Raw genomic sequence first — 27,790 nt, 5'->3', positions numbered from 1 at the left:
TCGACTGGGCAAATGGGCAAATTCAGTTGACACTCAGCTTTATGTGACAATTCGTCGGGCGAGCGGACGACAGCTGAAATAATAAAACGGTAAAAGCTTTGTGCCGACGGCTCCATGAAATAAAATGTTAAATGACAAATTAAACAAGCAACAAAAATAATCATAAATAAATGCACACACACACACACCCACACACAATTTGGCACAAATTCATTTGCGTAACGGAACTGCTCAATTAACAGCGCAAAATAAACAAATTGTAAGCCAATGCAAATTAAAGCGACGCGCGTGCAATAAAATTTTATAAAAAATTGTATAAAATAGCAAAAGAAAACGTTTGTCAACACTTGTTTGTCGTGTTTTTTATATGGAGATAATAACAATTATACAATTTTGATAAATTGCCCAATAAAACATTCGACATGTCCGCGCAGACGCAGCGCGTTTGATAAGCGACACGCCACAGCAGCAAGAAAAACCAACAACAACAACGCTCGGAATATGTTGTATAATGTGCCGTGCTATCAAAACTTTTCAACACTGGATTACTACAAGGTGAGCCCAGACTTCAATTCAATTCAATTTCCATTAGGATTTGCTTATCGCACCGCTTCCTCTTCATCAGCTTTATGTTTGCCTTTTCACTTCTTCCTTTTCGCTCTCAATCGAATGGGCACAGATTATGTTTATCTGAGTTCCTCATCTGCTTATGTCACTTATTATAACGATACAAGATATAACGATGCAGAGAACTTCGTGGAACTCCACCTAGAATATGTATGTTTGTATATATTTCTTTTCGGCATATACAAATAAATATATTTTTTCCGCTACAGTTGTCCTGGATCTACAAACGAAATTTCTTATAGCGATCTGAGTGTATAACTCTTCGATCCTATTAAGTATTTAATAATTGTCTAAGTTCTATTGCTATCTTGTTGGCTTCAGAGTGTGCCAGTTCGGATAACTAAGGCATATAGCTGAAAAAATGACTATTTCTATTAAAATCTTGTTTTTTTTCTCAAGATAATCTTAACCAACTTCGGTATTTATGAGACTTGGTGAGCTTTATAATTTTAATTAAAACTTATCAGAATCGAAGCTATATTTTATTTCTTGTACAAAGACATATATTATCGCTTTTACTAGATATATAATAATCCTTGATTTCGTATGATTTAAATTCAGAGTATATTTTTTATCACATGTAAAATATTTGTAGTCATGATTTTTCTTTATCTTGAAAACCTTTTTTCTAAATTTTGGTCATGTTTTGAAATTCCTTTGACCACACACATATTGCATAATGCACACAAACACACGCCTAATTCTTTGTTGAACTCTTCAGCTCTTAAGAATTCAACTTTTCAACTTTTGCAGCGTTTAAGTCCTCAACAAAATCTGATTCTGGCCAAAAGGGAATGATCTTTTTTTTTTTAATTTTTCCACATCAACTGCGCGTAATTACAAGCCTTTAATCCAAATGCTAGACTGAAATCTAGATGCGAGTGATTTGTCTGCCAGTGAGCTGTAAGAAATCAAAAAAGATGAACAAAATAAATGCAAAACCTTTGGCTACTGCGCATTTCCCGAAAAGACCCAAGAGAAATGAGCCTTTAAATGCTCAGCACAGACAAAAGGGCAAAGACAGTAGTCAAAAGGGAATTTTCAGCTTAAAAAGAATAAGAAGAAGAAGAAGAAGGGCAAAGAACTGCCTTTGTGCAAACTCTATCCTGTCGATCGAGTGAATCATTTGGCCAGAAATAAAACCACAAAAGGCAATGCCAAATGAATACGAACACGAATATGAATGTGAATGTGAACACGAATACAAATACCAGAAGGCAGTAGGTCAGGCCAGAGTTACAGATAGATCAGTGTAGAAATCCTTGCGAGTTGTTGATTCTTTTTATCTATTCTTTTTGATTGACAGTTATTATGTGTGAGCAGAGTGCACCGTTTCTCCTCCTCTCTCTCTCTCTCTCTCTCTTGCTCTATCTCTCTCTTGCTCTATCTCTAACTCTGTCTGCCTCTCTGTCACTCTGTTGCCCGGACAGCCAGTCCGTCGTCTCATTACTTTTAGGTTCGCCCCACTCTCACCCTCACGCCCTGGCGTAACTTGAGCGAAGTTTTGGAGCAAAGCAATTTGTGCTGCTGTTGTTGTTGTTGTTGTCGTTGCCAGGCGAAACGGCCAAATGGCAAATATACACTGTACAACATTTTGGTTTAAATGTAAATCAATTTGATGATAAAATCTAGTCAATATTTTATAGAAAAATTGGCAATTTTTGTTTGCTGATAGAAATAAAATCTACAAATATTTTCGATCTAAATTGAAATATTCCGCTTTCTATTTATATAATCATATTTATTTCATATTAAATTTTTGTTGCCTGTAGTTTTAGGAGCTAAGTAAACGGCGCCCCTGAAGTTTTTAAATTTTCTGTGCCTTTTTCGCCTGTAGAGTTATTTAAATTGCTTTAATTATTTACTTTTATATTAATTAGAGCTAATTTTTATTTTATTTATACATAATTGTTTATTTTGGGGCTTGCACAGATATTTTACTTATATTATCTTGCACTTTAAAATTTAAATAATTTAATTTGGGCCATAAAATTGTTTGCTGTGTATTTTTTGGGGCAGGCGACGCAACAAAATGGCGTCCGTCGATGTGCTTTTTGGAGCGATGCTGGCAACGCCGTCGCCGCTGCCGTTGCTGCCGCCGCCGCCATTTTGTTTGTCTATTTGTCAATCTCATAAATGCAAATGCCACAGCAACGCGAACGAGCTGCCAGCTCCGAGCAACTGCGGGCTGAGCACTCGTCCAGGCTGCTGTTGAAACCATTAGCAAATAATTTCAGCGAAATTTTTATTCAGCATTGTTGTGCTCAGATACACACATACACTAAGCCACACACACACACACACACACACACACACAGACACACACACACTCACAGACAAATGCCGTCAGGATAATTTCATTGAAATTTGAGTCGTCAAAAGGAGCAGCAGCAAACGAGGCAAAATGTACAAAAGGACGCCCTGCAGATGCCTTGCGCTTTTCGTTGTTGTGCGCTACGGGCGCGCCATTATAACAACAAACAATGCAAACAGCAACAGCAGCAGCACCAGGAGCAGGAGCAGGGGCTAGGCGGTAGTACATAAGAGGGGGGAGGGGGGGCATCGGGAGTAGCTGTAGTTGTATTGCCCCCGCAGTACTTGAGTGCTGCGGGTTTTTTAATTATACCCTAGACCCATTAAAAATTGTTTAAAATAACAGAGTACATTGCAGTTGTGCAAATAGGAAAATTAATATGGCATACACGAAAGTATATATATTGCCGATCAGGACAACAGTCGAGTTGATAGATTGAGCTCAGGAACTTTATCGTACAAAGAATGAATATTGTATTTAGTTTGTACTAAATTGCAGGCAAAATAAGTATTATCGATAACTGTAATTTGCTCAAAATCGATAAATATCGATTTGAAGGCAACGTTTTTGAGCACTGCTCGTAAATTATCAGCGCTATAGATTACCCATCCGTCCTCTCTCCACATTTATTGCCGTATAATCGAAAATATGAATTGACTTCTGGAATAGATGCGAATTTGGATGCCATAGTTAAGCCCCTAAATTTGCATAAATATCGGTTAGTTAATATCTAAGTTATTTAAGATTGATTGGAAATTTCGATGGGACCTCGCAGCTGAGTGTAGGGTATCTATATGTCGTGCCCCCTCCATTAAATCACATTTACTTGTTAATTTCACATGCGGTTGCTGCTCATTTTGATGGCCGCACTCTCCATTACAGCCACGCCCCTTTCACACAGCATTTAAATGTTTGTTGTTTTTTTTTTCCTTTGGGTCGAGGGAGGCAGGCAGGGGCTGGGGGTGCGTAATTATGGCAGGCTCGGCTTAATGTCCTGCGACATTTTTACAGCATAATCTGCAATCTTTGCTTGGCTAAGCCGCTTTGTGTAGCACAAGGGTCAACAGCAAACGCAGCCCTCGGCTTAAATGGCAAATGGTTTTTGTCATCTTCATGTATTTGCTGGGCGTGGCACAGGAAGTGCAGCCAGAGGCATGAGATGGTATCTGCACTTTGTACTACCTGTGCCACATACAGATAGAGAGAGAAATATGAGCAATAGATGGAGAGAGAGAGAGAGAGAGAGAGAGAGAAAGAGAGCGCGGCATATATGGTCAAAGCAAAACGTCTCGAAATGAACTTGTTTGTTTGTTTATACGGCTCAAACTTTTGTTTGTTTTTCCGCATTGAAACTGAATTTCACAGTAGCAATAACAAATTTTTTAAATAAACAAATATAGCGGGAGGCAAAGCTTGCGAAAGACAGCTATAGGCACGGGCTGGAACTGCAAATTGTCCGCGGCTCAGGTTTATGTTCAATGTCATTTGAGGGACTTGAGATTTCAGCTTTTCGCAAACAATTCTTGAGATACGCAGCCTAAACGGCTGATAAATATTAGGATAATATAATATAATATTATAAAAAATAATATAACAAAAACCACATATATAAATATATATTAAATTAAATTGTTATTAATTTCATTTACAATTTTTGTCATCATTTTTTTCCACTCTTGTTCAAACAAATTCGTTGCGTGTGGTTCTGCATAACGTTTCTCCCCTACTTGCAACATTACTCGGCTTATCAGACGCGAGCTGACGTCATGTTTGGTTTTTTGTAAAACCACAAAATATATGCAATAAATTAGCATGTAAGTTACTTGGATTACATCAAATGCAACGTGGCAGCCACTCAAATGCCACTCAAATGCCGGGCGGGTAGTGAAGCTCTGACTATTGCATATATGCCCTGCGGCTCGAGGCATTTCCCTTTGTTTCATTCCAGTTCCTGTTGCTTGGGCACATAATCCGCTCGAGCTGACGACAACGGCGTCTGCAGCTTGCCGCTTAGCCCTTTTATCCTGTTTTATGTCGCCTGTCAGTCCTGCCAGCGAAAATTAGAGCAACCTGCCTGATGCTGCTGATATCCAAGCAGCCGGGGTTTGTTTTCGTTGGATTTTACGCCTAATGCCCACTAATGACTGCAAATATTTTTGCCCAGGCCATATTATTTTGCAGGATTTGCAGAGCTGTGACTCATCCCGCAGTGGTCTATATTTGTAAGCAGTACCAAAAATAGACCAAGTCGAAGGCATTAGACAATTGTCGGGGTCTGCAGCAAATCAATTGTCACATTCGACAGCATATTTTGAGCTGTGCCTTGGCTATAGATAGCCGCGTTGGAAGCTATTTATACGGCCAGATTTTCGTCTTCTTTAAAATAGATCGGCCTAAAGTGTGAATTGACGCAAGAGCTGGACACGACACTAATGGCCAGTTCATTATTGATGTCCAACCGAGTGCTGTGAATCGAAAGGTTGGATATGAATTTTCAAGAATTTCAAGAGAACTTAGCATATGATCGAAAGGGTAGATCTGAATTTGACAAGGTTTACAGAACTTGGTTGAAAGGGAATTAGACATAATTTTAGGCTATCTTTGGGTCTCATGAAATGTTGATTTGTTCCCAATTTGAAGTTTGTTTTTTTGTTCCATTACAAAGTAAACAGGATTTTTGTTTCCTTCAATATATATCTTGTTATATATATCTTTCATTTATATATCATTTTCCATTGGTTGGCATTATTCACAGATGCGTATTATTGACAAATTCCATACATTTAATTTAGTTTCTGAGATTCATTTGACTTCTATTAAACCCTATAGCATACTTTTCGGAAATAATCTTAACAATCTCTCGATCACAATCTGCTGGCTTTAGTTATAGATCTCTATATAGTTATCCATGAAGTGCAGCTATAGCTTTTGAGCGTCACGCCGCGATACGCAACCTCAGGCAACTGTCACATCAAAAGCGCGCACATTTACAACGCACCGATAATTGGAGCTGGGCGGGGGTAACAGGGAACTGGGGGCTTTGGGCGGATGGCCTCTCCGTTTACAGCAATTCTCGTTAAAGCGTAACAACAGAACCGCAGAACACAGAAAAAATAAAATAGGAACTAAACAAATGAGCGAAAGTACGACGAAATGAACTTGTCATAATTATTTGACAGTTGGCCTGATGATGATGAGGTTGATGATGATGATGATGATGTTGAAGATGATGATGATGGGGTTGGGGATGGGCATGATGGGGGATAATTCCAGTTGCAGCCCGCTGCATTCTTGGAAACGCTGCACGCGGCACTTTGGCCGCAATTGATGTAAAACATTTTGTTGCAAGTTGGGAATTTGACATGAGCCTGCCACCCGGGCAAGGGGTATATAACCCATATACCTCATATATCCCATATAATGGATTTTTGTGCGGTTCGGCACTTTGATTTAGCGCGACAGTGTCGCAGCGCAGGCTACGGGGTCAAGTGGGCGCCGCCTGTGAAAACAAAACTCATTTCCGGTTCAATTAGATAGTGTTGTAGTTCTTGGTTCACGTCACTGAAGTGCCTCGGAAGTAGTTCATTTCGTATTGAACGAACTAGTCTTTTATTAACTCCTTTGAGCGCAAAGTTTTTCAGTTGTTCATTTGAGTTTCATTTTGAGTGTCAGAGGAACTAGTGAACGCTGATTCAGATCATGAACTGCTGATTGGACATTGAACAATAATTGAACAATGGGAATTAAATGAACTACTTAATGAAAATGGAGCTTATGAACAATATTGGGAAATACTAAATAATTTTGGACTCAAAAAAAAAAGGATGAACAATGAAAAGATGTTGCACTACTTAAAATAACTGAAGGATCTGGAGCTGCTAAACTTGATTGAAATTCAAGAACTAGTGAAGCATTTTGGGACAATATTGGGAGTCGAATAAACGACTGAACACTTGCAAGATCCAAACAAATTATAATAGGTAATGTGGTTCACTCTCTCAGATCGAAGACTAGTTCAATGGAACTAAAGTCTGAACGAATTGGCACAGCTCTACAATCAAGTGGCATTTGGTGGAGCAGAGCAGAGCAGAGAAGACGAGTTATCTTTAAGTTTGCTTAGGTGTGGCTGTTGTCAGTCAAAGGCGCAGACAGGCTGTCAGGCCAGCTGCTCGAGAGGAGCGGGTTGAGGTTCGACGCAACCCTGTCGCCCGGTCCGCGCTGCAATTAAGCGGCTCGCAAGTTTTCGAGACAAATTTGTCGGCAATCAGCGTGCGACCTTTGACTTGGCAGCGATCGCATTGCTCGTTAGCAGTCGTGACAGTTTTTCTTAAATTCTGTTTTTTTTGTTGTTCCTTTTTTCATAATTTTTACCACGAAATGGCCGACTGCCTGCGCCTCTGCCGCTGCCGCTGCCTCTGGATCTGCCTCTGTTTGTGCCCCTAACGTTTTTCCGGACACTTCGCATAAAATATCAAATTTCCTGCTGCACATTTTCCTTAGAGGCTTTGCCCTGGGAAACGGGAAAAACTGCATCGCGAGCCGCACAATTGGCAGCCAAAATGCCAACAACAAATCATGCACATTGCTGCCCATTGATTGGCGAGGCGGCAACGCGAAATTCGATAGGGCTTCGATCGCTCCCAGAATACCTTTAAAAAGCAAAAAAAAAATTTAAAAAATTTAACAAAAATCTGCGCACCTGTTCAAGCAGCAGCAGTAGCAAAAACTATGCTTTGGCTTATATATTTGCCATTAGCAGTTCATTCAATGCTTTTTCATACCCTGTATTTATTCGAAAAGGAGCACGAATATGTGCAAATGTGACATGCCTTCTTTGATCAGACGTCAATCGAGCTAGGCGTACATATTCCATTTTATCTTTGATCCGCAGATTTCTGTAAAATGAATAATAATTCATTTGCAGCTTTGATTTTCGTGAGCAAAGATTTTAGCTAATGGAAGTCAGAACCTCATTTGACGAGCTTACATCCGATATTTTTGGCATAAGCCTTACAAATTTCATAACCTTCGTAAAATAAAGATAGAATTTACTTAGAAGTAAAGTATTCTAGTATTTTTGTATACAGGATATCTTCAAGTCGAACACTCTCTCGCATACCTACTTGTTCTTCTTCTTTTTTTGAGTTTTTCGTAATGGGATATGGGCTGACAACAGCCTTGCGACTTAACTAATTAAGTCTAACGGAAATAATCAACTTTTTATATTTCTATTTAATACCCATATATATTCTATATATATATATTATGCTCTTGCCGCGCTATCGCTAGAGTAGCACAGTCCGAGTTAATGTGGCCAAGGTCTGTGCTGAAACCGATCCAGCCGAGCATTAGGGTTGCCTCGAGAGTCGTGTAATTGATAGCGTCGACCATTGTGGTATTGGATTGCCCGTTCACGTTGCCCAGCGACGCAGTTGGCCCAGTTTGTGCTGCAGTTTGATTTCAGTAAAGTAGCATCAAATGCCAAGAATTGATCCATCTCTGGCTGCCCAAGTCGGGCAGCTGAAGTAAATATACAGTCTTTATTTGTGCACCAGGTGTACTTAAGTATTTGCGAGACAATACAAACAAAAGACGTACTTTTAATCCCCACCCAGTTACAGTGGGTGCTCGCATTTAACCAGATGTTAGGTGAGGCGTGTTTTTTATCACTCAATATTTTATATATTATTTCTAAGATGGCAATATATTTGTAATCTTAAGGAAATCCTTTTTTTCGCCTTAATCAGGCGCAGCTGATTAGCCAAGTGGTTACTTCAAAAGGGTTAAGATTTGCGTGCGCATTCCCGAGGGTTGTTTTCTGTCCAATAATATTTTTAATTAGCAAACAAAGCCTCCGATTTCTTGTACCAATTTGTGACATATCATTTTATTTATTTATTTTATTTATTGTTTTTTTGGGTTGGAAAATAAATGATATGGCGCACTGAACCTTGACCGTGACATCTTGAGAATAGGTCAACATTGTTGTTTAATTAGAGGACAATAGCTGTCAATAGCTTGTCGGGATTTGGCATTTAGATTGTGCTGGAAGTCAAATCTGAGGAGGGGTTGACGCGAATTGCCTAAGTGCAGATTTCGATCGAGTGCCAGCTGTGAGAGCTATAAAAAATATACAAATCTTATCTCACTCAATCTTAATGACTACTTAAAGCTACCCCCTCTGCGAGCAGGTCGCTGCACGCCCCTGGCGCGAAGTGAGAAGCCACTTGAGGCAGCTGTTGGCACTTTTGGACTTTAATTGAGGCCCTGGGGTGCCATCTATATAAAAACCTCAACATTAATAAGTGTTAATAATTGTGTGTGTGTGTGTTTTTTTTTTGAGCCTGTTTGTGAACTGTCACGCCCCACCGCCCCTGCTGGGCTACAATTTCACTTTACTTTCGCGAAAGTCAGTTGAGGGCCAAGTTGGAAAGGCCGCTCAGACGAGCGTAACATGCTTTGGGTGGGTCTTGGGTTACCACACACACACACACACAGACACACACACACACATGCACAGCATCCGCATCAGTGTTTTAACACATTCCACCCCAGCCCTGGGTCCGAAATGATTTGTTGTTGTAACTGGGCAACTTTACAAATTCAATTTGTCAGCGATGCTCGCGTCGAGTCGACTCGTCTCGAGGGGTTGTTTTCATTTTTTCCCCATGCTGGAAAATTAAATTTCATAGGCCTGGCAACAGCTTAACAACAACAACAACAACAACAACAACAAAAGCAACGGCAGCAAACGAAAACATATGCTGCATACTTGCGGGCGGTGGCGCTTGCTGGTGTTCACTGTACACGTACACAGGGCTGCATTTGATTAGAGCTCGCCCAGGCGTGACTATTTAATTTGCCGTTGTTGTTGTTGTTGTTGTTGCGTGTTTGACACGCGCAAGTCGAGAGCGCATAATTAAATTAATTAGAGAGTCGTTCCCACAGGTAAAAACAAGCCAAACGCTCAATGTGCCATGGATATGTATTAGACGTGAACAATACCCTGTAAATTAGTTGTCGTATTAAATGCCTTATTCGCAAAATAATCGACTAGCTGAATTTGTCGCGATAAAGTAAAGTATCTGTCAGATAATCGTTTGATGTATTAGTTGCGAAAGTGTTCATTTAAATGCTTGCAAATCTTTGCCTCCTAAGTTTTGTTGCGTGCCCCTTTTCCCAAAACTCTTCTTAATTATAGTTTGAAAATGGTTCACTGCAAATTTGAGTGGAGCTTTGATGTTCATAGTTTGATTCTTAGCAAAATGGATGATCGAATTTGAAACAATGCGCCTCAAATACTTTTTTGAAGCATTGTAATAGACATTGTAGAACAGGATATGTTTTTTCCTGTAAGTGCATCAGTCATAGTATATCAAGTCTTTTTCTCAGCTCTACATCAGAGAAGCTTTTCTATAAATTACAACACAGACTCAACATGCCCATCTGGCCAGCTCTATGTACTGGGTATAGCAACCTGCTAGTGTCTTCTTCTCGCCCTCCCTCCGTGCTCTGGCATTATGAGCAGGCGTGTTCATCGGTTTTGATGCCTATGCCAAGTGACAGCTGACACACTTCGCTGCCGTCTCTCGGGCTATGTGGGTGGCAGGTTGTCCGGGCAACTGGGCAACCGAGCTGGGTGGCGTGTCCGTGCACACGGGCCGCAATAGCCGGCTTTTAATGAAAATTCCTGACCAATGTTTGTTTTGCTGAGGTCACCATGGCAATGCAAGCGTAGCTGCTGCTGCCGCTCTCTCTCTCACTCTCTCCCTCTGTCATTCTCTGTGTTCCGCCTGCCCCCCGCAGCGACTGCAGTGGCAATTGGCGCGTGCCTCAAACACAAACACGGGTTCCGCATAATTTTCAGCGGAATGAAAGCATAAACGAGGCGTTCCGAGGCTACCCCGGTGGCCATCCAAAGCGACAGCCATCGAGAGACTCACTTGTGGTCCCTCCCAAGCACCCTGCGCCCCGCACCCTGCACTCTGCACTCAGGCAAGTGCCAGGCCGCTCTGATAGAGCGCAAAATGCAATTTCTGGCACGGTTTATTTTTTTTTATATGTCTCAGAGGGTCGACTGCCGCGCTCACAAATAGTCCAAGTCATTGTTTCGCTTGCATTTGATTCATAAAGAAAGAAAACTTCTGGCGCGCACATAAAACCTTTATGAAAATACATTTTTTATGGAGTCCCAAGTCCAGCAACAATATCTTTTTGTTTTTTCCTCCACAGTAGTGGGTTGAGCCATTTAGTTTTATGGCATATTAGGTTATGCGAGTTTATGCTTTGTAATCATAAAAACCAAATAAGTCGTATTAATTTTCTCTAATATATTCGAGCATTAGGTTTCGAGTGGCTGGAAAATTAGGTTCTTTTAAGAAAAACATTTTTGTTTTCATACATTAGCAGAGTCGTTCGAATATAATATAAAATACAATTTTCGGACTTAAAGCAAATCTCTTATAAAATGTTTAAGGTATTTATTTTGGCAACAAAACCTGTTACCTAATTATTTCCATTATTGGCATATAAATGCATAAATTTCTTCAGAGGAAATAGCCATGGATATTTTTAAACGTATTTTCTTAATAATTTATAAATGCATATAAATACCCAAACAGATGTATGTATATATATTTGTGTTTCGGTTTTTGGCATGAAAAACGCTCACAATATTGGCCAATGCCCAATTGGCCTGGCCAGTTGCAGTTAACAAATGCGATTTCCATGTGAAATTGTGCAAACAATTCCGCAATTTGTTTGGCGGAAGTGCATGACACACTTCGGAGCGCACTTTTAACCCAACGATGACCCGTGGACTCTGCTGCTGACGCTGCTGAAACTGCGACTTGGGTTCGGTTGGGGCATTAAATATGCCTTAATCGGTTTAGCACGATCGTGAGACAACATGTCGTCAATTATATCTACGCGCGATCATCAGCCCAGTGCGGGGCTCAAACCCCCGCATCCTGCCTGTTATGCTTTGCCATTTGCCCATTCCAAGTGCTTTGGCACTGTCTGTAAACAAATCTGCGCACAATTTCGCTGCATTTGCAGATTATTTTTTATTTTATTTTTTTTTTTTTTGTGAAGCTGGAGCCGGTTGCCTCTTGCATGTTGCTGAGACTCGCACATTTGTTTGGAGCTGCGGCTGGGGCTGGAGTCGCGGACCGGTCGTCCGTCGGCCGTTGTGAACGTGCTGATCGTGCGCTCGAGGCAGGCCGGCAGGCAGGCAGGCTGGCAGCATAAAGTGTTTAAGATTTACGTTCAGTTTTGATCGGGCTGGACCTCCCCGGTGCTGTATTAATTTAATGCAGCCGCCACAAGAGGTGCATCACAAACTGGGCCCCTGCTAGCCAGGATTGGGCGCCATTTTGCTGCGATCCAGGTTCAACACCTGAGATGCCCACACTCTGCAACGACCTCTCGCTCTCATATATTTCCCTCACTCTCTCTCTCTCTCTCTCTCTCTTTCTCTCTCTCTCTCTCGTTAACTCACACCCATGGCGTGTTCAACGATAATCGCGCGCATTTTTACAACTTGATCTGAAGTTTGGCTTGGCTCAGCATCTAGATAAGGTCTCTCGACTCAGGCAGACAACACACAATTGTTGTTGTTGCTGTTGTTTGTTGTCATTTGTCGCCGGTTGTTGCTTGTCTTGTAAGCTCGACACTCAGGAAGCGGCCAACATTTGCCGTATACCACATTTGCGATGCGTCATGCAGCCCAAGTTTGGCCTACAATTGGGTCAAGTCTTATTTTGCTGATACCCCGATTTTAGCTTGGCTTGACTTGGCTGGCGAGGGGTTCTTCAAATGTCGCTGTCAGCGCATGCCAAAGGTCTGATTCGCAGTCCCGCAAAGGCATTTCTTCAAGTTGATATTGCCATCGTGCCACACGAGCCAAACCACTCCACTCCACTCCACTCGACTCGTCTCGACTCGCCCCGTCTCGATTCAGAGACTCAGACTATTCTATGCTAATTTCAGAGAAAAAACCGCTGAGGCATGTGCTTCACAATACAAATTGCACAAACCACAAAAATACATAAAATAGAAGGAGCTTGTGGAATTCAACATGTCTGCACATGAAGTGTAAAGTTCGCTATTTTAGCCATAAACATTTAAACACTGAATAAATTACGAAATATGCCAGACAAGCAAACGCAATTCATTCAAAAATCCATTACACTAGCTGCCATGTATATATATGTATATATATATATGTATTATAAATGGATATAAATAGCTGAACTGTATTTATAATCTGAAGACTAAAAATAAATAATATGTAATACAGGGCTTTCGATATACTCAGTAAATATAATATAAAGAAGCTCTTCTTGGCTTGGTTGAGATATTTCGGAAAACAAGCCATATCTTCCATCTGAAACAAAAGGTCGGATCTATGCCGAGTCTCATTAGACCAGCTTTAGAGCGTAGAGAACAGTTTAGTAAATCTGTAGAAAGAAATCTTTGAAATCATCGTATGCTACATATATTATTACATAAATTAAGGAACCCTTAAGATAAATTCGCTTCGTATTATTTTTACTTTGCATAAATTAATATGAAATCCGCAGGAAGAATTCTACAAAATCTTATGCTATATTATTTCAAGTTTATATGACATTATGTATTTTTAATAATTGATATGAAATCTGTTGAGTTATTTTTGATTCATGCAAATTAGATTGCTTAAAATGTATACAATATCTGCCTGGCGACGAAGACCACAATTTAATCTTTAAACTTTTAACCTAGTTCTAATAATAAAATAAAAGTTATTTGCTTTATTCGTGTTGTCAGGAATTTTATCAAAATTGTGTTCAATGTTTACTTTAAAATAATCAATAATTACGCAAGAAATAGTCAATTTTGTGCCGATTAAATTACTTTATAGGCAATGTACACACACACACGCCCACACACCCGGCACCCCGTTTCCCTATCTGTTTGCGATGTTTTTTGTTTTGGCAGGTGGCGACTGGCGTCTGAAAGTGCACTTGTGTGTGTGTGTATGTGTGTACCTGTGTGTGTGTGTGAGTGTGTGTGTAGTGGGGTAGGGGGTTTATTAGTAAGAATTCCAGGGCATATGAATCGATTGGTCAGTGTGTGTTCTCTGATTTTATTTATTGTCTCGTGTTGTTGTTGTTGTTGTTATTTTTATGAGCCTGCTTTGTTTACGTGTAATTCCATATGGTCGATAAGACAGAGCCAAGACTCGAAAGTTGATTTAGACGTTTTCACAAAATTAAGCGTTAAATAAATAAAATGGTTTACAAAATGGTTATGACTGTTTGGTTTTAAAAGTACTTGCCATGAGTTGTTCCAAACAGATTGCAAAAAAAAAAATAGAAACAAATATATACAAATAGCCAAGGGAATTTCATTTAAGGGAAAAGAGCGTTTGCAATTACAACACCTGTGCAATTTGTTGGAATTATGTTATATATACTCAATATTGTGCAAAACAAACAAATAACAAAAATTGCTAATACATTGAAAGCTTTTGCTATAAATTTATTAAGTGCTTCTTCATTTCATTTTACGTATTCGTATTATTCAGACTTCAACTTTGGACTTAAGTTATGCACTCTTATGAATAATATAAACCTAAAAGCAAGTTAAAAACTTCAACAAATTTAAAAATTGAAAATATCAAATATAATTAGATAAAATATATAAATTATAAAGTTTAATTAGAAAAATATAATATATATATTTAGGTAATATTTGATATTTTCTTTTTCTGTTATGTTGGTGTCAGTCCGATTGATTTAAAAATTTCAAATTTAAGCAATGTGTACTTCATTTTGTAATGAAATACTTAAAATCAACCTTAATTGAGTGCTTGAACTGATTCATCAAATAAACAGTGTAATTTAGATGTAGATTTCTATTGCTTACACGGTCTATAAATATTTAAGAAGGAGATATACAACACGCTCTGCTTCGATTACGCTTATCAATTGTTTATGGTAGCATATTTCAAGATATTATATTTGTCAGATCTATATATATATATTGCGGTAAAAATAAAAAACAAAAAACAGCAGAGTTTTGAGTTTCGCTAATTACATTTTTAAAAGCAAACACAAAATGAATGCCTTTCGATTTTATTAATATGTTTAATGAGCGGCAATAATTTAAATTATTAATTAATTGAGGCGCATTAATTATTTATGTGCTGTCCAAAATATTTGATTGACATTTGCATTTGCTTTTATTTTCTTTTATTTATTTTTTTTTGGGCGGCTCGCAAACAGCACAAAATTGAATAGAAATAAATAGATAGTTTGTACGAAACGGCGTCGGGCCAAACCACCCCGCATGAATGGGCGGGGCCAAGGCGCACCATTGCGGCGAGCGAGCGAGATGGCAGACAGCTAACGCTGTCTCGCCGTCGTCGACGCTGTCGTCGCATGCCGAACCGCTCGCACGCGCACAAACACGTTTGGACGCGTCGTCGTGCGCTCTCACCCAATGCCGAGATTTTCACTCAGAATCGAAAATACCCGAAAACGGTTCACTCGACTCGCCGCCGAGCCGCACAGTTCAGTTCACTCGAGCTACTCAAGGCGAACGCAACAGGGCACGCCAAGCGCAAGAATATACTTATACATATACACAACGACGTGCGTGTCTGTGTCTGTGGCTGTGCCAGTGCCTATGTGTGCGTGTGATACAACGCTTATCAAATGACAACGAATTAAATTTCAAAACAGACTTGCATCAAAAATTACAAAAACAAAAAAATAAATACGGCTTCCACTTGTTAAATAGTTGATAAAATCCTCGCAAAAATGGTCACCCTAATGCCATATAACTACGCAGCGCCGCGCTGCGGGTTAATTGATAAAATGATCGAACCAAAGGTAAAAAATAATATAACAAATTATTAATCCAAGTGCATTCTATTTATAACCAAATCAATCGCAATCCAAGCGAAGCTTTAAAAGTGACGCGACTTACGGTTAGTTTCTACACAAATCTTCAAGTTTTGCCTCGTCTGCGGCTTTGCCGTCGGTTAACGTTGTTGTTGTTGTTGTTGTTGTTGTTGTCGTTGCGGTTTGTTTGTGTGGCTTCTCGAGATTTGGAGACAGTTTGACAAACTCTTTGTAAAGTTGGTTGAGTTGAGGATGTTGCTCCCAACCTAAAGATACTTTAGTAAAATGATATGAGCTGCAGAACTTTCGTGTAAAAGCACATTTTTAACAGGAGCCTATCTACTTCATGTTAATATAATAATCTTTATGTTAAATTCTTCTATCTGAAGAATGTTAATGTCCCAGCACTTGTCTTGTAATCATCTTAATAAGAAATGTTGTGGGGTCTTAAGACTCCGGTTAGTATAAGAATTTACAGTGGAAACTACATTGGGCGGACATTGACTGACAGATAATTGTTTACCGCTCAGAAGTGAAGTGTACGCCTTATAGCAGCTCTGATTGGCATTGTCTGATTGATAATTGTCGGCGTGGAGGAGGAATATCGGGGATATAGCATAGAGAAGAAGGCATAGGAGTGTCCGTAAGGAAAGTTTTCTCCGTGGTATGCTCTTCAAAGGAGTCTCTAATGGGCCGTAATACCCAAAATTTCAGCGACAGATGGATGTTCTTTCTTATGTACTCTCTTAAACTAACGCGAAGCTAGCTTTATATTCATCTATGTTCCATACTTTTCATAACACTAAAATCTTGCCAAGTCAAAGAAAAATAATCTATCTAGAATTTCAAAATCTGCTTAAATGAATCATTCTGTGCCAAAAATTAAATCACTTTACAAGAAATTACCTAAATCTAAATCATACATCTAGACTACTTGAAAGACAGACTCTGCTGTGATATAGTTAATAAGTCTCAAGTCTGCCCATTAAGCTGCACTTAAAGCTGCAGTTGCTTGTTTATAATGCGACTTGTTGCCTGATTTAATGAAGCCAAAGACTACAAAAAGCGACAACTTTTATGGGGGACTCTGCACTTGGCTAAAACAAAGTCGGGCACACGCAGGCGAAACATTGGGCTTAAGAATTTTGTACAAGCGTCACGAACCGCCGGCCAATAATGGTGGCATGGGGCATGGGGCATGGGGCAGGCGGCGTATGCAAACGATTTTAAGACGAAATATTAATAGAGCATAAATTACGGCGTTGAGGGAGTTGAGGGCTGTTGAGCACAGTTCAAGCAATCGACCAGTTGATGCTGTGAAGGCACTGAAACTGGTCCCTTTTTTTTGTTGTTGCCAAAGACTGGGCCAGGTTTATGACAATTTAAGGAGCCTGGCCCACAAAAAAAGGCCAAACGTGTTTGGCGACATTAATCACATTTTAATTAAGTTTAAGCCGTAATCGTAAAAATTAACACGCCATAATTCAACTGCGACAATGCGCTGCATGTAATTTATGTGCCACCAGCTAAAGAAAGAAAGAAAGAAAGATCCGTAGCCTTACCCTGCCTCCCCTGTTTTCCCATCACCAATCCCCTTTAGCCCAGTCCAGCAACTTGTGCCATCCGTCTGAGCCACTGAGCAAGCAGTCAAAATATTGATTATGGCCGCAGCGATTGACACTTGGCGATTGTCGATTGTCCCACGTAATTAACGTGCCAAAGTGTTAAGGCGCATAGGTCGTGGCCCCCAGTTAACAAAAGACGGCAACAACAATAACAATAAAAACATGCCAGAGGCGCTGTACAACGAGACGGCCCGACTAGCGGCTACCCTACACAGCAGCTGTGTCCGATTTTTCGTTTGGGTTCGCAATAGAAAAATGTTATCCTTCGATAAGTCGTGGACATATAGACTGATTTTTATGGAATTTTCAGGGTTCAAAAATGGGTGGGTTCAATTTTTAAGTAGTTTTTCAAAAGAAATTGCGAAGAAATGAGCTATATAAAATCGATATTTATCGATTATGTAATCGAATGCAATATTTGCTTTTCTATGCTTGCGACAAGCTTGAGTTTTCTGAGATATCTATTGCTGACTGTTGCAAGCACTTGCTGAGAACCATGCTACCCTGTTCTTACAACTTGTCAATTGATACAGGGTATAGCCAAATACAAATGACAACAACGCGAGGGAGCTACAAATTTTTGTTGTTTATTTCGATGTTTATCGGTTAGGGGCTTAGTAGGGTCCAGCCAGAGACCGTGGTCCGAGCGAGCGTAGCAGGCGGGCAAGTTAATAAAAAATTTGTCGCCGTCTTCGCTGTCTTTTCTGTGTGTGTGTGTGTGTGTGTGTGTGTGTGTGTGTGTGTGTGTGTGTGGTTTGTCTGTTTTAATCTTCTTCTAAAGCAGCAGAGAGACAAAAGATTACGATCACAGGAATTTCGTTAAAGATGCTCAAAACAGGTCTTTATAAAGTATCTCCCTCTCTCTCTCTCTGCCTCTAACCCTGTCTCTCTCTCTCTCTCACTCTTTCTCTCGCTCTGATGAGCAGGCGCTGGCTGTCCGGCATCGCCTCCTTGTCTCTGTGTTAATGTTTACGTTGTCAGCTTGTGCCATAAATTAGTTTAGTAAAAGGTTGCGTTGCATTCGTTTTGCATTCGTGTCTCGGTTTCAGTTTGGGGCAGCAACAAACATCGTGCAACACGCAAGCCCCCCACAAAACAACAACAACAACAAAAAATGTTCCCAACTGCAGCTGTGCCGCAGCATCGCGTCATTAAACGCTACCGTTGAAAGTCCGTTGAAAACAAATTTTGGCAAGAAAACAAAACAAAAAAAAAATGAATAAATCGTAAACAAACCTAAAAAATATGATGGACATTGCGTGCGTGTGTGGCCCCTGGGTGCTGCTCCCCAATAAGAGAAATAACCCAAGAAGCAGTGGCTCACGATTGCCCCATCAATGTCGTGTGCTCGCCAAAAATTCCAGCAGCCTTTTGGCCTGCTGTAGGTTGCCAATCACCAATGCGGGCTGCCCCTCATCCGGCTTCCGTTTTTTTATGGCCTTCGATGGAACAAATCGATTGCAATATGAAATTCCTGGCAATTGATGTCTTCTCTATCATTGTAGCCCGGATTTAATTATTTTCTAGTCCTAGATTGAATTCATACTAAAAAGCTTTCCTTGTTTCCTGTTGCTTTTACTTTCTGCTCCTAGGATTACGTGCTTAAAACATTTAGTTGCTTGGGATTATTCGCTAGTCCTAATTGCTGCAAAAAGCGTGACTTCGTTAATGCAATTCGTCTTTAAGTTTTTATACTATATTATATATTTTTTCAATATTTTTGATATGGTCTTATGGTTTTTTTCCCTTAGTGAATTCTCTCTTTGGTTGCTGTTTAGAGCTCTTTTATTTACCCAATTCTCTTTTTCTAACTTACTGATTTACCTATCTTTTCTATGATTCATAAGATTAGCTTTAGCTGAGTTTGAATAATTTTAATTTCTCCTAAAGGTTAACTGTGTACATGTTGATGTTTTTTCTTCTCATACTTTCTACATTTTCTGCACAGAAAGCGAAAGTTGTTAAATAGATCAATAAAGATCCTATTTAATATAAAAGAAAGTTCAGCTAAAGATGTTCAATTGATTTTTGTAAAACTTTAATTTAGCTGAGGAATTTATGCTTCTATTCTTTTGGATTTACCTTTTGGTTATTTTGTATATATCAATTAAAGCTCTTGCCTCCTTTCAACTACTCCATTTCCCTAGTTCTATTCATTTGCTTGCCTTTCTAAGCATCTTTGGTTTCTTTCTTAAATCTCTGTTAACGTCTTTTATTTAAATATTGTGCCAACTTTGGCCTTATATATTATTCCTGCAACCATCTTGAGCCTGTCTCAATTAAGTGGACACTCCTTCATCAGCTTGGCTTGTCTTCTGCCGCTTCTATCGTTAGCTTCTCGATGGCCCGATGCCCAGCTCCCCACGAATTGGGCCACCTGCTGTGCACACCCTCAGAGGCAATTTGTTGGCCATTCGTCACATGGCCCCCAATTGGGCAATGGCGCCGCTATTGAAAGCCCTGTCAAACCCATCAACCCAGTAAAAATTTTCCCACGCACGTTAAATTTGCTGGCAATGCGAATGCTGCCTGCAAATTATGTAAAATGTGCTGTTTTATTCATTTATTTATTTATTTTTTGTTTTATTTTTATTATTTTTGTTGTTGTTTTGTTTTTTTGTTGCCGCACTAAAGCCAAATAGAGTTTCGGTCGAAAAAAATAAAAAAAACCGTCAACCTCAGCGGAACCCAGCGAATGCGCCAGAACCCGCTGAGGTGTTGGGACGACGCCAAAGACAACGTTTTTGTTTATAAACAACAGCAAAATGCTGTAGACTTTTATATAATACCCAAGTACAGACATCCCTCTGCATTTGTATATATATATTTTTATTTAATTATTTGCATTTTCTCCCCTCTCTCAATGCTTCCTTTTTTTTTATTTTTTGCAGGTTAAACGTCCCAAAACAGAGCACACGGATACCCATGAACGCAATCGGTAAGTTTTAGCTGTAAACAAAATGGTTTGTGCCCGACTGATTGATTGATTGACTGACTGATCAACTTATTTTTCTATTGACTTTTGCTAATATAAATGAACGTTAAGCGAAGGCTATGGGAAAATTGCCACTGAAAATGTGGGAAAATGTTTGACGAAAACTTTCAAGCTCATTAAAGTTCTGTCTGAAAGAATGCACCAACAAATTGTAATTATTATTAATTGATATTGTTTAGAATATATTTAAAAAAGTATTCCAATTAAAAAATGGCGACTTGCGACAAGAGCCGCGCAATGCCGGCTAATACCTGCTAGTCATCCATATGCTAAGGACACTTGCTGCAGCTGTCGGCCTAGATAATTTGTGACAGTTATGTTGCATCTTGTCGCTGCATTTCCAAAGAGCTCTCTTCACACTTGCGCCGCCCAACAACAAGTGTCCACAAATGCGACAAATTTCAATTGCTAGCGAGCATTTTGCATTTGTGACCCTACCAATTTTTTCGGATCTCGGTTCCAACACATGCCCCGTTCAGAAACTGGGCAAGAATTCAAGGAATTTCTCGCATGCCTGCCTGCATATATACATAAATATATATATATATATATACAAAAACGACAAGAGTGTCGGAGTGTCAGAGCACTTAACACTTGGTTGAGGAGATGAGATGGATGTAGAGAAGAGGAGAGGGCGTGCGGGCCATGCCCAACTACTTAAGGGGCTTAGGGCGGTTAAGCAGGCAGGTTTAGGGCCTATTAAATGCAGCTCCCTTTGTTCAAAGTGTGTGACAACTCTTAACCACATTTTTCTTTTGCTTCTACTTAAATCTTTAAATACATAATATTTTGGAATAAATATTTTGTTTGGCAGCAGAGCGCACGCGTTGTTTTCTCCCCCTCAGTTTGGCTCCCATTTGATTCCCCCTTTCGGGCACATGAAAAATATCCCAACTCTATAGGTGTCAAGTTCCCAAGGAAATTGGGCACTTCATTTAGCTAGCTGGTCTATGGCATTGTAAAAGAAAAAGAAAAAAAAAAAGAAAAAACGATGATAAATTATGACAAATTTGATTGGAAAGCATAAAAAATGAAAAACAACTCTCACCTTGAAAGGGCACTGCAGGGAATTACCTAATATAGAAAAAAAATATTTTTAAACTAAAACAACTCTAATGAAATTTAATATCTGTTCCTTGCGTTGTTGCATATTTTATAATGTGAGGAAGAGAACATTTTAAGATATCTTTCGAATAATCAAATTTATGTGCTTAAATTAAGTATAAATGATCAGCGGAAAAAGTACAATTTGTTTCAAACTCAAAGGGAAATTCTTACTTCAATAAGCTTTTTAATTTCAAAGTTCTTAAATGCAAGTCTGAAGTACATTTTTTCAGAATTTGCTTTGAGAAAATTTGATGACGAATTGAAGATCTTATTTAACGTTTTTTACAACAAGGTTTTGTTCTTTAGCATAAAATTCGGAATGGATTCCCCCAGTCTAGGATATAATAGAATTAAAAAAGTAGTTTTTCTCTGAGTGTAGTTGAATTAAATATCAATTTACGTGCCATAAAGCTCAAGAGCTGCACGTAGATTAAAGAGAATAAACTAAATAAAAATGTGATAAATTACGCACAGAAATCACAGAAGGGGTACGAAAAGGGGGGTGAGTGCTACGTAGGCGTGGAGGCGACTCTGTTCCAACAACTTAATTTAATTGCAAACGAAAAGGATTGGATTACCAGCTCCAGCTTCAGCTCCAACTACAGCTACTCCGACTGCGCTCTAAAAATTGGGCAGCCTCCTTGAGATTTTATTTAAATGACTTTACATTTTTCATTGTTTTGATTTTTCGTACGGTTTGATTTATATGCGTTTGCCTATTCGAGTTGGAGTTTCGTTTTTATTGTGCTCTTTCGAAATTAGTCTGCTTAATTTGTTTGGCAATTGTTGTTAGTTAAAGTAGTCGAAGAAGAGGAAGCAGCGGCAGCACTGAAGAATAACAATCGAAATGTTGTCGCTGCCCAAAAAGGCAACATTTGTGGCACACATGGGCTCGGGCAACGTCTCTGTGTGTGTGTGCGTGTGTGTGTGTGTGTGCACATGCCGCCAAGGCATTGGGAAAGGGAATGGGCATGGGTTTTTTTTTTTTGTATGATTTGCCCTCAAGTGGCTACGAGAAGGCATTTCAAATGATTTCCTTTTTTTTTTGAAGCGCGAGAGAGCGTAGAAAAATATTTATAACACTTGACAAGATTTTTGGAGAGCGAAGGCGACACACTTGACTTTTTGGACGGTTCCAAGCAAACGATGAGGATGACGACGACGACGACGACGACAACGTGCCGTTAATTTTATGGCTGTTTAAAGATTATTGGAAATTATTTTATGAGTTTACTTAACGAGCAAAACGTTTATGTTTCGACTCTCTCTCTCTCTCTCTCTTTCTCTCTGTCTCTGTCTCTATAGTCCGCGAGGCTAGTTGGGTTAAGGATATTCTCCGGACAGTATTCGAAAAATGTCATGCAGGCGTTTTACGCCCATTTTCCACAGTTGCGGGCGGAATTTACAAAATCACTGAAACATGTTTTCATTTAATTTTGCATGTAAGGCTAGAAAAATGGTTTTGAAGCCGTTCCAAAAGAGCATCAATCAATCAGTCAGTCAGCTAATCAGTCAGGCAGACTTGCTTCTATTGATCTAATTCTTTAGTCAATCAGTCTATCAGAGCAAATGAGTTAATCAAGTTTAGATTAATTATCTCATACGGTGGTCAATCAGTCAGTCAGTCAATTGGCTAGTCAGGGACTCAGTCAGGCAAGCTGAGCTTAGCTCAGCTTAGATTTCACCGATATATAATGATAGTCTAGAGAATTGAACTAATTTCCCTTTTTACTTTACGTTTTAGTCTCTGCCAAAGCCAGCAACAACAGCAGCAGCAGCAGCAACAACAACAACAGCAACAACAACAACAGCAGCAGCAACAGCAGCAGCAACAGCAGCAGCAACAGCAACAAACACATTCAAGCGCCGTGTTGGCCACCAGCAATGGGCCCAGCAGTGCCGGCGCCAGTGTGGGCGTTGGCATTGGCGTGGGCGTGGCCGGTCAATGCAGTCCACTGGGCGGACTGCCGCCGCAAATTCAACCGCTGCAGCCCACAATTGGCGCGCTGAGCGGCCATTACGCCACCAGCAACAACAACAGCAGCAGCGCCAGCAGCAACAGCAACAACAACAGCAGCAGCAGCAACAACAACAACAATCCGAATCCGAGCAGCTGCAGCCTGGCCGCAGCCGCATCAAGCTTTGCACAATCGGCGGGCAGCAGCTTCTCCACATATCAGCAGGCCAGCAGCGACGAGGTGGGCGTTGGCATCGGTGTGGGCGTGGGCCTAAGTCATCCTGCCGCAATGTCGCACTGGACGCACGACAGCAGCATTGCCGCCGCCGTCAAATCGGAATCTCGCAGTCCCGGCCAGGTGCACGCGGCCCTGGACAATGGCGCCGCCGCCGCCGCTGCCGCCGTTGCCGCTGCCAGCGGCGCCAATTTGTACGGCTGTGCGGATGCCGCAGCGGCTGTTAACAGCTCGGCGGCAGCGGCTGCCGCGGCTGCTGTCTACGACAGCAAGCATGACTATTACTACTACAACAGCATGCAGCAGTATACGCCGCCGCCGTTTTATTCCGGCTATGGGACGCCGTATGCGGCGGCCAGCTCGGCAGCGGCAGCGGCGCGCAGCGCCAAAATGGAGCCGGGCGCAGCGGCCGCGGCGGCAGCAGCGGCATATCTAACGCCCAGCTATGCGAGCGGCGGCGGTGGCGGTGGCGGCGGCGGCGTTGGCGTCGGCGTCGGCGGCAACAATAATGCCCAGCTGTATAGCAATCCGTATGCGGGCTATAACAATTTTGGGCAGCAGGATTATGGCGGCTATTATAATGAGCAGTATGGCAATTATTATAGTCCGGCCAATTATTCGCCGTATGCGGTTAGTTCGCCCAGTTCGAGTGCCAGCCATGGGTTTCATGTGGCGACCGCATCGTCCAATTTGTCCGAGAGTCCAACGGATACGCACTCGACGACGCCTGTGCATGCGGCCACACACTCGCCGCACTCCCCGCTCCCGATCTCAATGTCGCCCAATGCCGGTGTGGGCGTGGGCGTGGTTAATGCAGCAACCGCTGCGGCGGCGCTCAACTCGAGCGGCGGCAGCAGCGTGGGCACGGCCAGCTCGGCGCCAGCGACCAAGTCAACGCCCACGGGCAAGACGGGCCGAGCGCGCGGACGCCGCCATCAGCAGCCGAGCCCGACGCGCAGCACCGCCTCGGATACGGGCAACAGCGAGGCGGTTAAGCCGCCGGAGCGCGTCTTTATTTGGGACCTGGACGAAACGCTGATCATCTTCCACACGCTGCTCTCGGGCAGCTATGCCAATCGCTATACCAAAGACCACAGCACGCTCATGACCATCGCGTTCCGCATGGAGGAGATGGTCTTCAACATGGCCGACACACATTTCTTTTTCAACGAGATCGAGGAGTGCGATCAGGTCCACATCGACGATGTCAGCTCCGACGACAATGGCCAGGATCTGAGCACCTATAACTTTGCCACCGATGGCTTCCATACGGGCACACCGCCCGGCGCGCCGCCCAATCTCTGCCTGCCCACGGGCGTGCGCGGCGGCGTTGACTGGATGCGTAAGCTGGCCTTTCGCTATCGCAAGATCAAGGACATCTACAACAGCTACAGGGGCAAGTAAGTACTTCAAGCAAGCTGCTTCAAATCTACACAAAGCTCTTTAATTTTATTGTAATGCAAATTTGTTATTCAAAAAAAAAAAGAAAAGATGTTCAGGAATCGCAAGATAGACTTCCAGACTTTTTTAAGGCATATTTTAGCTATGAATGGTTTTTTGAAGGAGCTCGAACTTCTATTTTCGCCACTCTCTTTGATTGTGCCGCGAATTCAATATATTTCGGATACAGATCAGGAGTTCCAGGATATGTAAAGCCAGATTTACGAACTAAAATGCGAGCCAGGAGTTTTGAAGCCTTTAGTAAAGTTGCGAGCACATTTTTTCTTACTGCTTCCTTCAATTGTGACTCATGTTCAATTTTCGTTTTTACTATGAATCGAACCTGAAAAAGAAAGAAAATTCGAAAAGTCTCACCTTAGAATTTTCTAAAGGAACTATTCTTAAATGCGAGGCAGGATTTCGAACCCTATAGCATAATGTCGCATGCAGTTTTTCCCGATGCCTTCTTTAATTGCGTGCACTAATAAGATTTTAGGCTCAGCCAGACTTTCGATGCCTGCATTCCTTTATTTTTATGGCATCTATTCTAATTGTCGCATTCTGTCTCTTTCGCAGCGTGGGCACCCTGTTGGGGCCTGGCAAACGCGATGCCTGGCTGCAGATACGCTCGGAGATCGAGGTGGCCACCGATAATTGGGCCACCTTGGCGCTCAAGTGTCTCAGCATGATTGCCCAGCGCGAGAACTGCGTCAATGTGCTGGTCACCTCCACGCAGCTGGCGCCGGCGCTGGCCAAGGTGCTGCTCTTCGGCCTGGGCAGCATATTCAACATCGAGAACATCTACAGTGCCCACAAGATTGGTGAGTTGAAACTTCCCAGATATGCCCCAAGGAACGGCTGCTCTAACATATTTTATTTGTCTTATTAGGCCAGGAGACCTGCTATGAGCGCATCGTGACGCGTTTTGGACGCAAGAGCACCTATGTGGTGATTGGCGATGGCGCCGAGGAGGAGTCCGCTGCCAAGGCCATGAACTTCCCCTTCTGGCGCATCTCGGCCCACAGCGATATACGTGCACTCTACACGGCCCTCGACATGGGCTTCTTATGAAAGGCTTATGGCGTTCAGAAACGCTGCCAAATCGCTAGCGTTTTCTGTGCGTTTCTCGTGCAGTTTTGAGTACAAAAAAAAAAGAAAAAAAAAAAAACGAGATGAAAAGGAAGAAAAAAAAAACAAAATAAAAGAAAATGGGAAAGTACTTTAATTTATTTATGTATATGTGTGTGAGACAAAACTGTAAACCAGCGCAAAATAATTTAATTATTTTGTTAACAAACCAATTATTCATTAATGCCAAGACTTTTATTGTATTATATAGTTTTTTCTTAAATTTAATCAACACAACAATTTTCGAGCAGCGAGCGGCAATTGGGAAATTGTTTAATTCTATAACTAAATGTATTGTAAATTAATGACTAACTTTGTCCAGACGACAAAATACCCTATAAATAACTATATATATATATATATACGTATCTAGCACATTAGAGTAGATAAACAATAGAATGGCAGAAAAAAATAGAAGGAGAGAGCGAGAGAGAGCGAGAAAGAGAGAGAGAGAGAGCGGAGCAATGGCAAAAGATGAGAAAATGAAAGAGCAAAAACCGGAGCAACCACAACAAAAATAAATAAAACGTAGTTTAATGGTTTTTTAGTTTACAAATCAAAGAAAATTAAAATTAAACAATGTAGTATTCAAATTTTAAATAACTATTATAGCTGCATATATTAAAACTATATTTAAAATACATATAAAAACAAATTAAAAACAACAACGCACTGTATTAAAAACAAAATTGAAATACTTTTCTTGCTGCCCGAAATAAAACAAATAAAACGAAATTATATTTCAGTTTGTCGGCGCACATAGATGGCGCTTATCGTAGCATTCAGCTTTTGTCTGCGCATGCGGCGTACCGCAGTCCACTGCTTGCCATGCAGCGCTGGTGCGAAAACCAGCTGGCATCTCTGCACAACCACAGCCAACTTCAAGTCAATTCAAAATAGCGGTAAGCTAGCTACGCGTCATAATTTTTCGCACGTTTCAATTTTCAGTTTGCCGGCGACAAATAACAATAATAAACAAAGTATATGTGTAAATATCGGGCCGATCTGTACGTGGGTTAAACGTCGCGTCTTTAAATATATTGTGCTTTTCATAATCTAGCCTAAATGAAATGCACAGAACAACGCGGCGCGCCAATTGTGCATTACAGTTCATTGCGAACATAAGTATGTGTGTGTGTGTGTATTTTTTGTTTTGTTTTTATTTGTGTTAAGTGCTAAGTGTGTAATTGAATTAAATATATAATGGTAATTACCGTGTTTAAATAAGTGCAATTGTCAAGTTTAAAATGCAAAGCGCAAGACGGAACGTGCGCAGCCTCTTGCCATTAATACATATATATGCATAAATAAGTATGTATGTAAGCACATGCACACATACACGCGAGTGCATAGTTATGTGTGAAGCATAGTGTAAAGTGTTTGTGTAAAATTAGCCGTAAATTTCAATTGCTGCATTTGTTGTGCGACAAGGTGAGCAAATATTTTACTTGCACTCTTAATTTAACATATGT

The 27,790-nt window shown here is 40.9% G+C and overlaps 2 protein-coding genes across 4 annotated transcripts in view; both read left to right on the top strand.

The window, feature by feature from the left end:
* The window catches only part of IFT52 (intraflagellar transport 52), a 37,925-nt gene extending 14,534 nt beyond the window's left edge, over positions 1-23,391 (top strand). The window contains exons 4-5 of one of the 2 annotated variants that reach the window (XR_011416797.1): positions 20,348-20,394; positions 23,303-23,391. The gene's annotated coding sequence lies outside the window, so the exon portion shown is untranslated. The remainder of the gene's footprint in view (positions 1-20,347; positions 20,395-23,302) is intronic. The other variant, XR_001450115.3, reaches the window with a different exon arrangement.
* Positions 24-27,007, top strand: eya (eya transcriptional coactivator and phosphatase 2). 2 transcript variants are annotated; one of them, XM_032437928.2, is made up of 5 exons: positions 24-555; positions 20,348-20,394; positions 23,303-25,150; positions 25,767-26,011; positions 26,080-27,007. In XM_032437928.2, exons 1-5 carry the CDS (start codon positions 502-504, stop codon positions 26,259-26,261), a joined length of 2,376 nt encoding a protein of 791 aa, XP_032293819.1. In that variant the 5' UTR covers positions 24-501; the 3' UTR covers positions 26,262-27,007. The 2 variants fall into 2 exon arrangements, with proteins under 2 accessions (XP_032293819.1, XP_032293818.1); XM_032437927.2 differs by lacking the exon at positions 24-555 and adding an exon at positions 15,498-15,819.
* Positions 27,008-27,790: the final 783 nt, after the last annotated feature.

This window comes from Drosophila virilis, chromosome 4, assembly GCF_030788295.1.
Source record: "Drosophila virilis strain 15010-1051.87 chromosome 4, Dvir_AGI_RSII-ME, whole genome shotgun sequence".
NCBI classification, from domain to species: Eukaryota; Metazoa; Arthropoda; class Insecta; order Diptera; family Drosophilidae; genus Drosophila; species Drosophila virilis.
This window is presented reverse-complemented; position numbering and strand designations above follow the sequence as displayed.

Excerpts from the sequence above, each read along its gene's own strand:
- eya (XM_032437927.2), top strand. The coding sequence starts at position 15,748 with ATGGTCACCCTAATGCCATATAACTACGCAGCGCCGCGCTGCGGGTTA. Across the intron at positions 15,820-20,347 it reads ATAAAATGATCGAACCAAAG|GTTAAACGTCCCAAAACAGA; the intron begins GTAAAAAATAAT and ends TATTTTTTGCAG. Across the intron at positions 25,151-25,766 it reads TACAACAGCTACAGGGGCAA|CGTGGGCACCCTGTTGGGGC; the intron begins GTAAGTACTTCA and ends TCTCTTTCGCAG.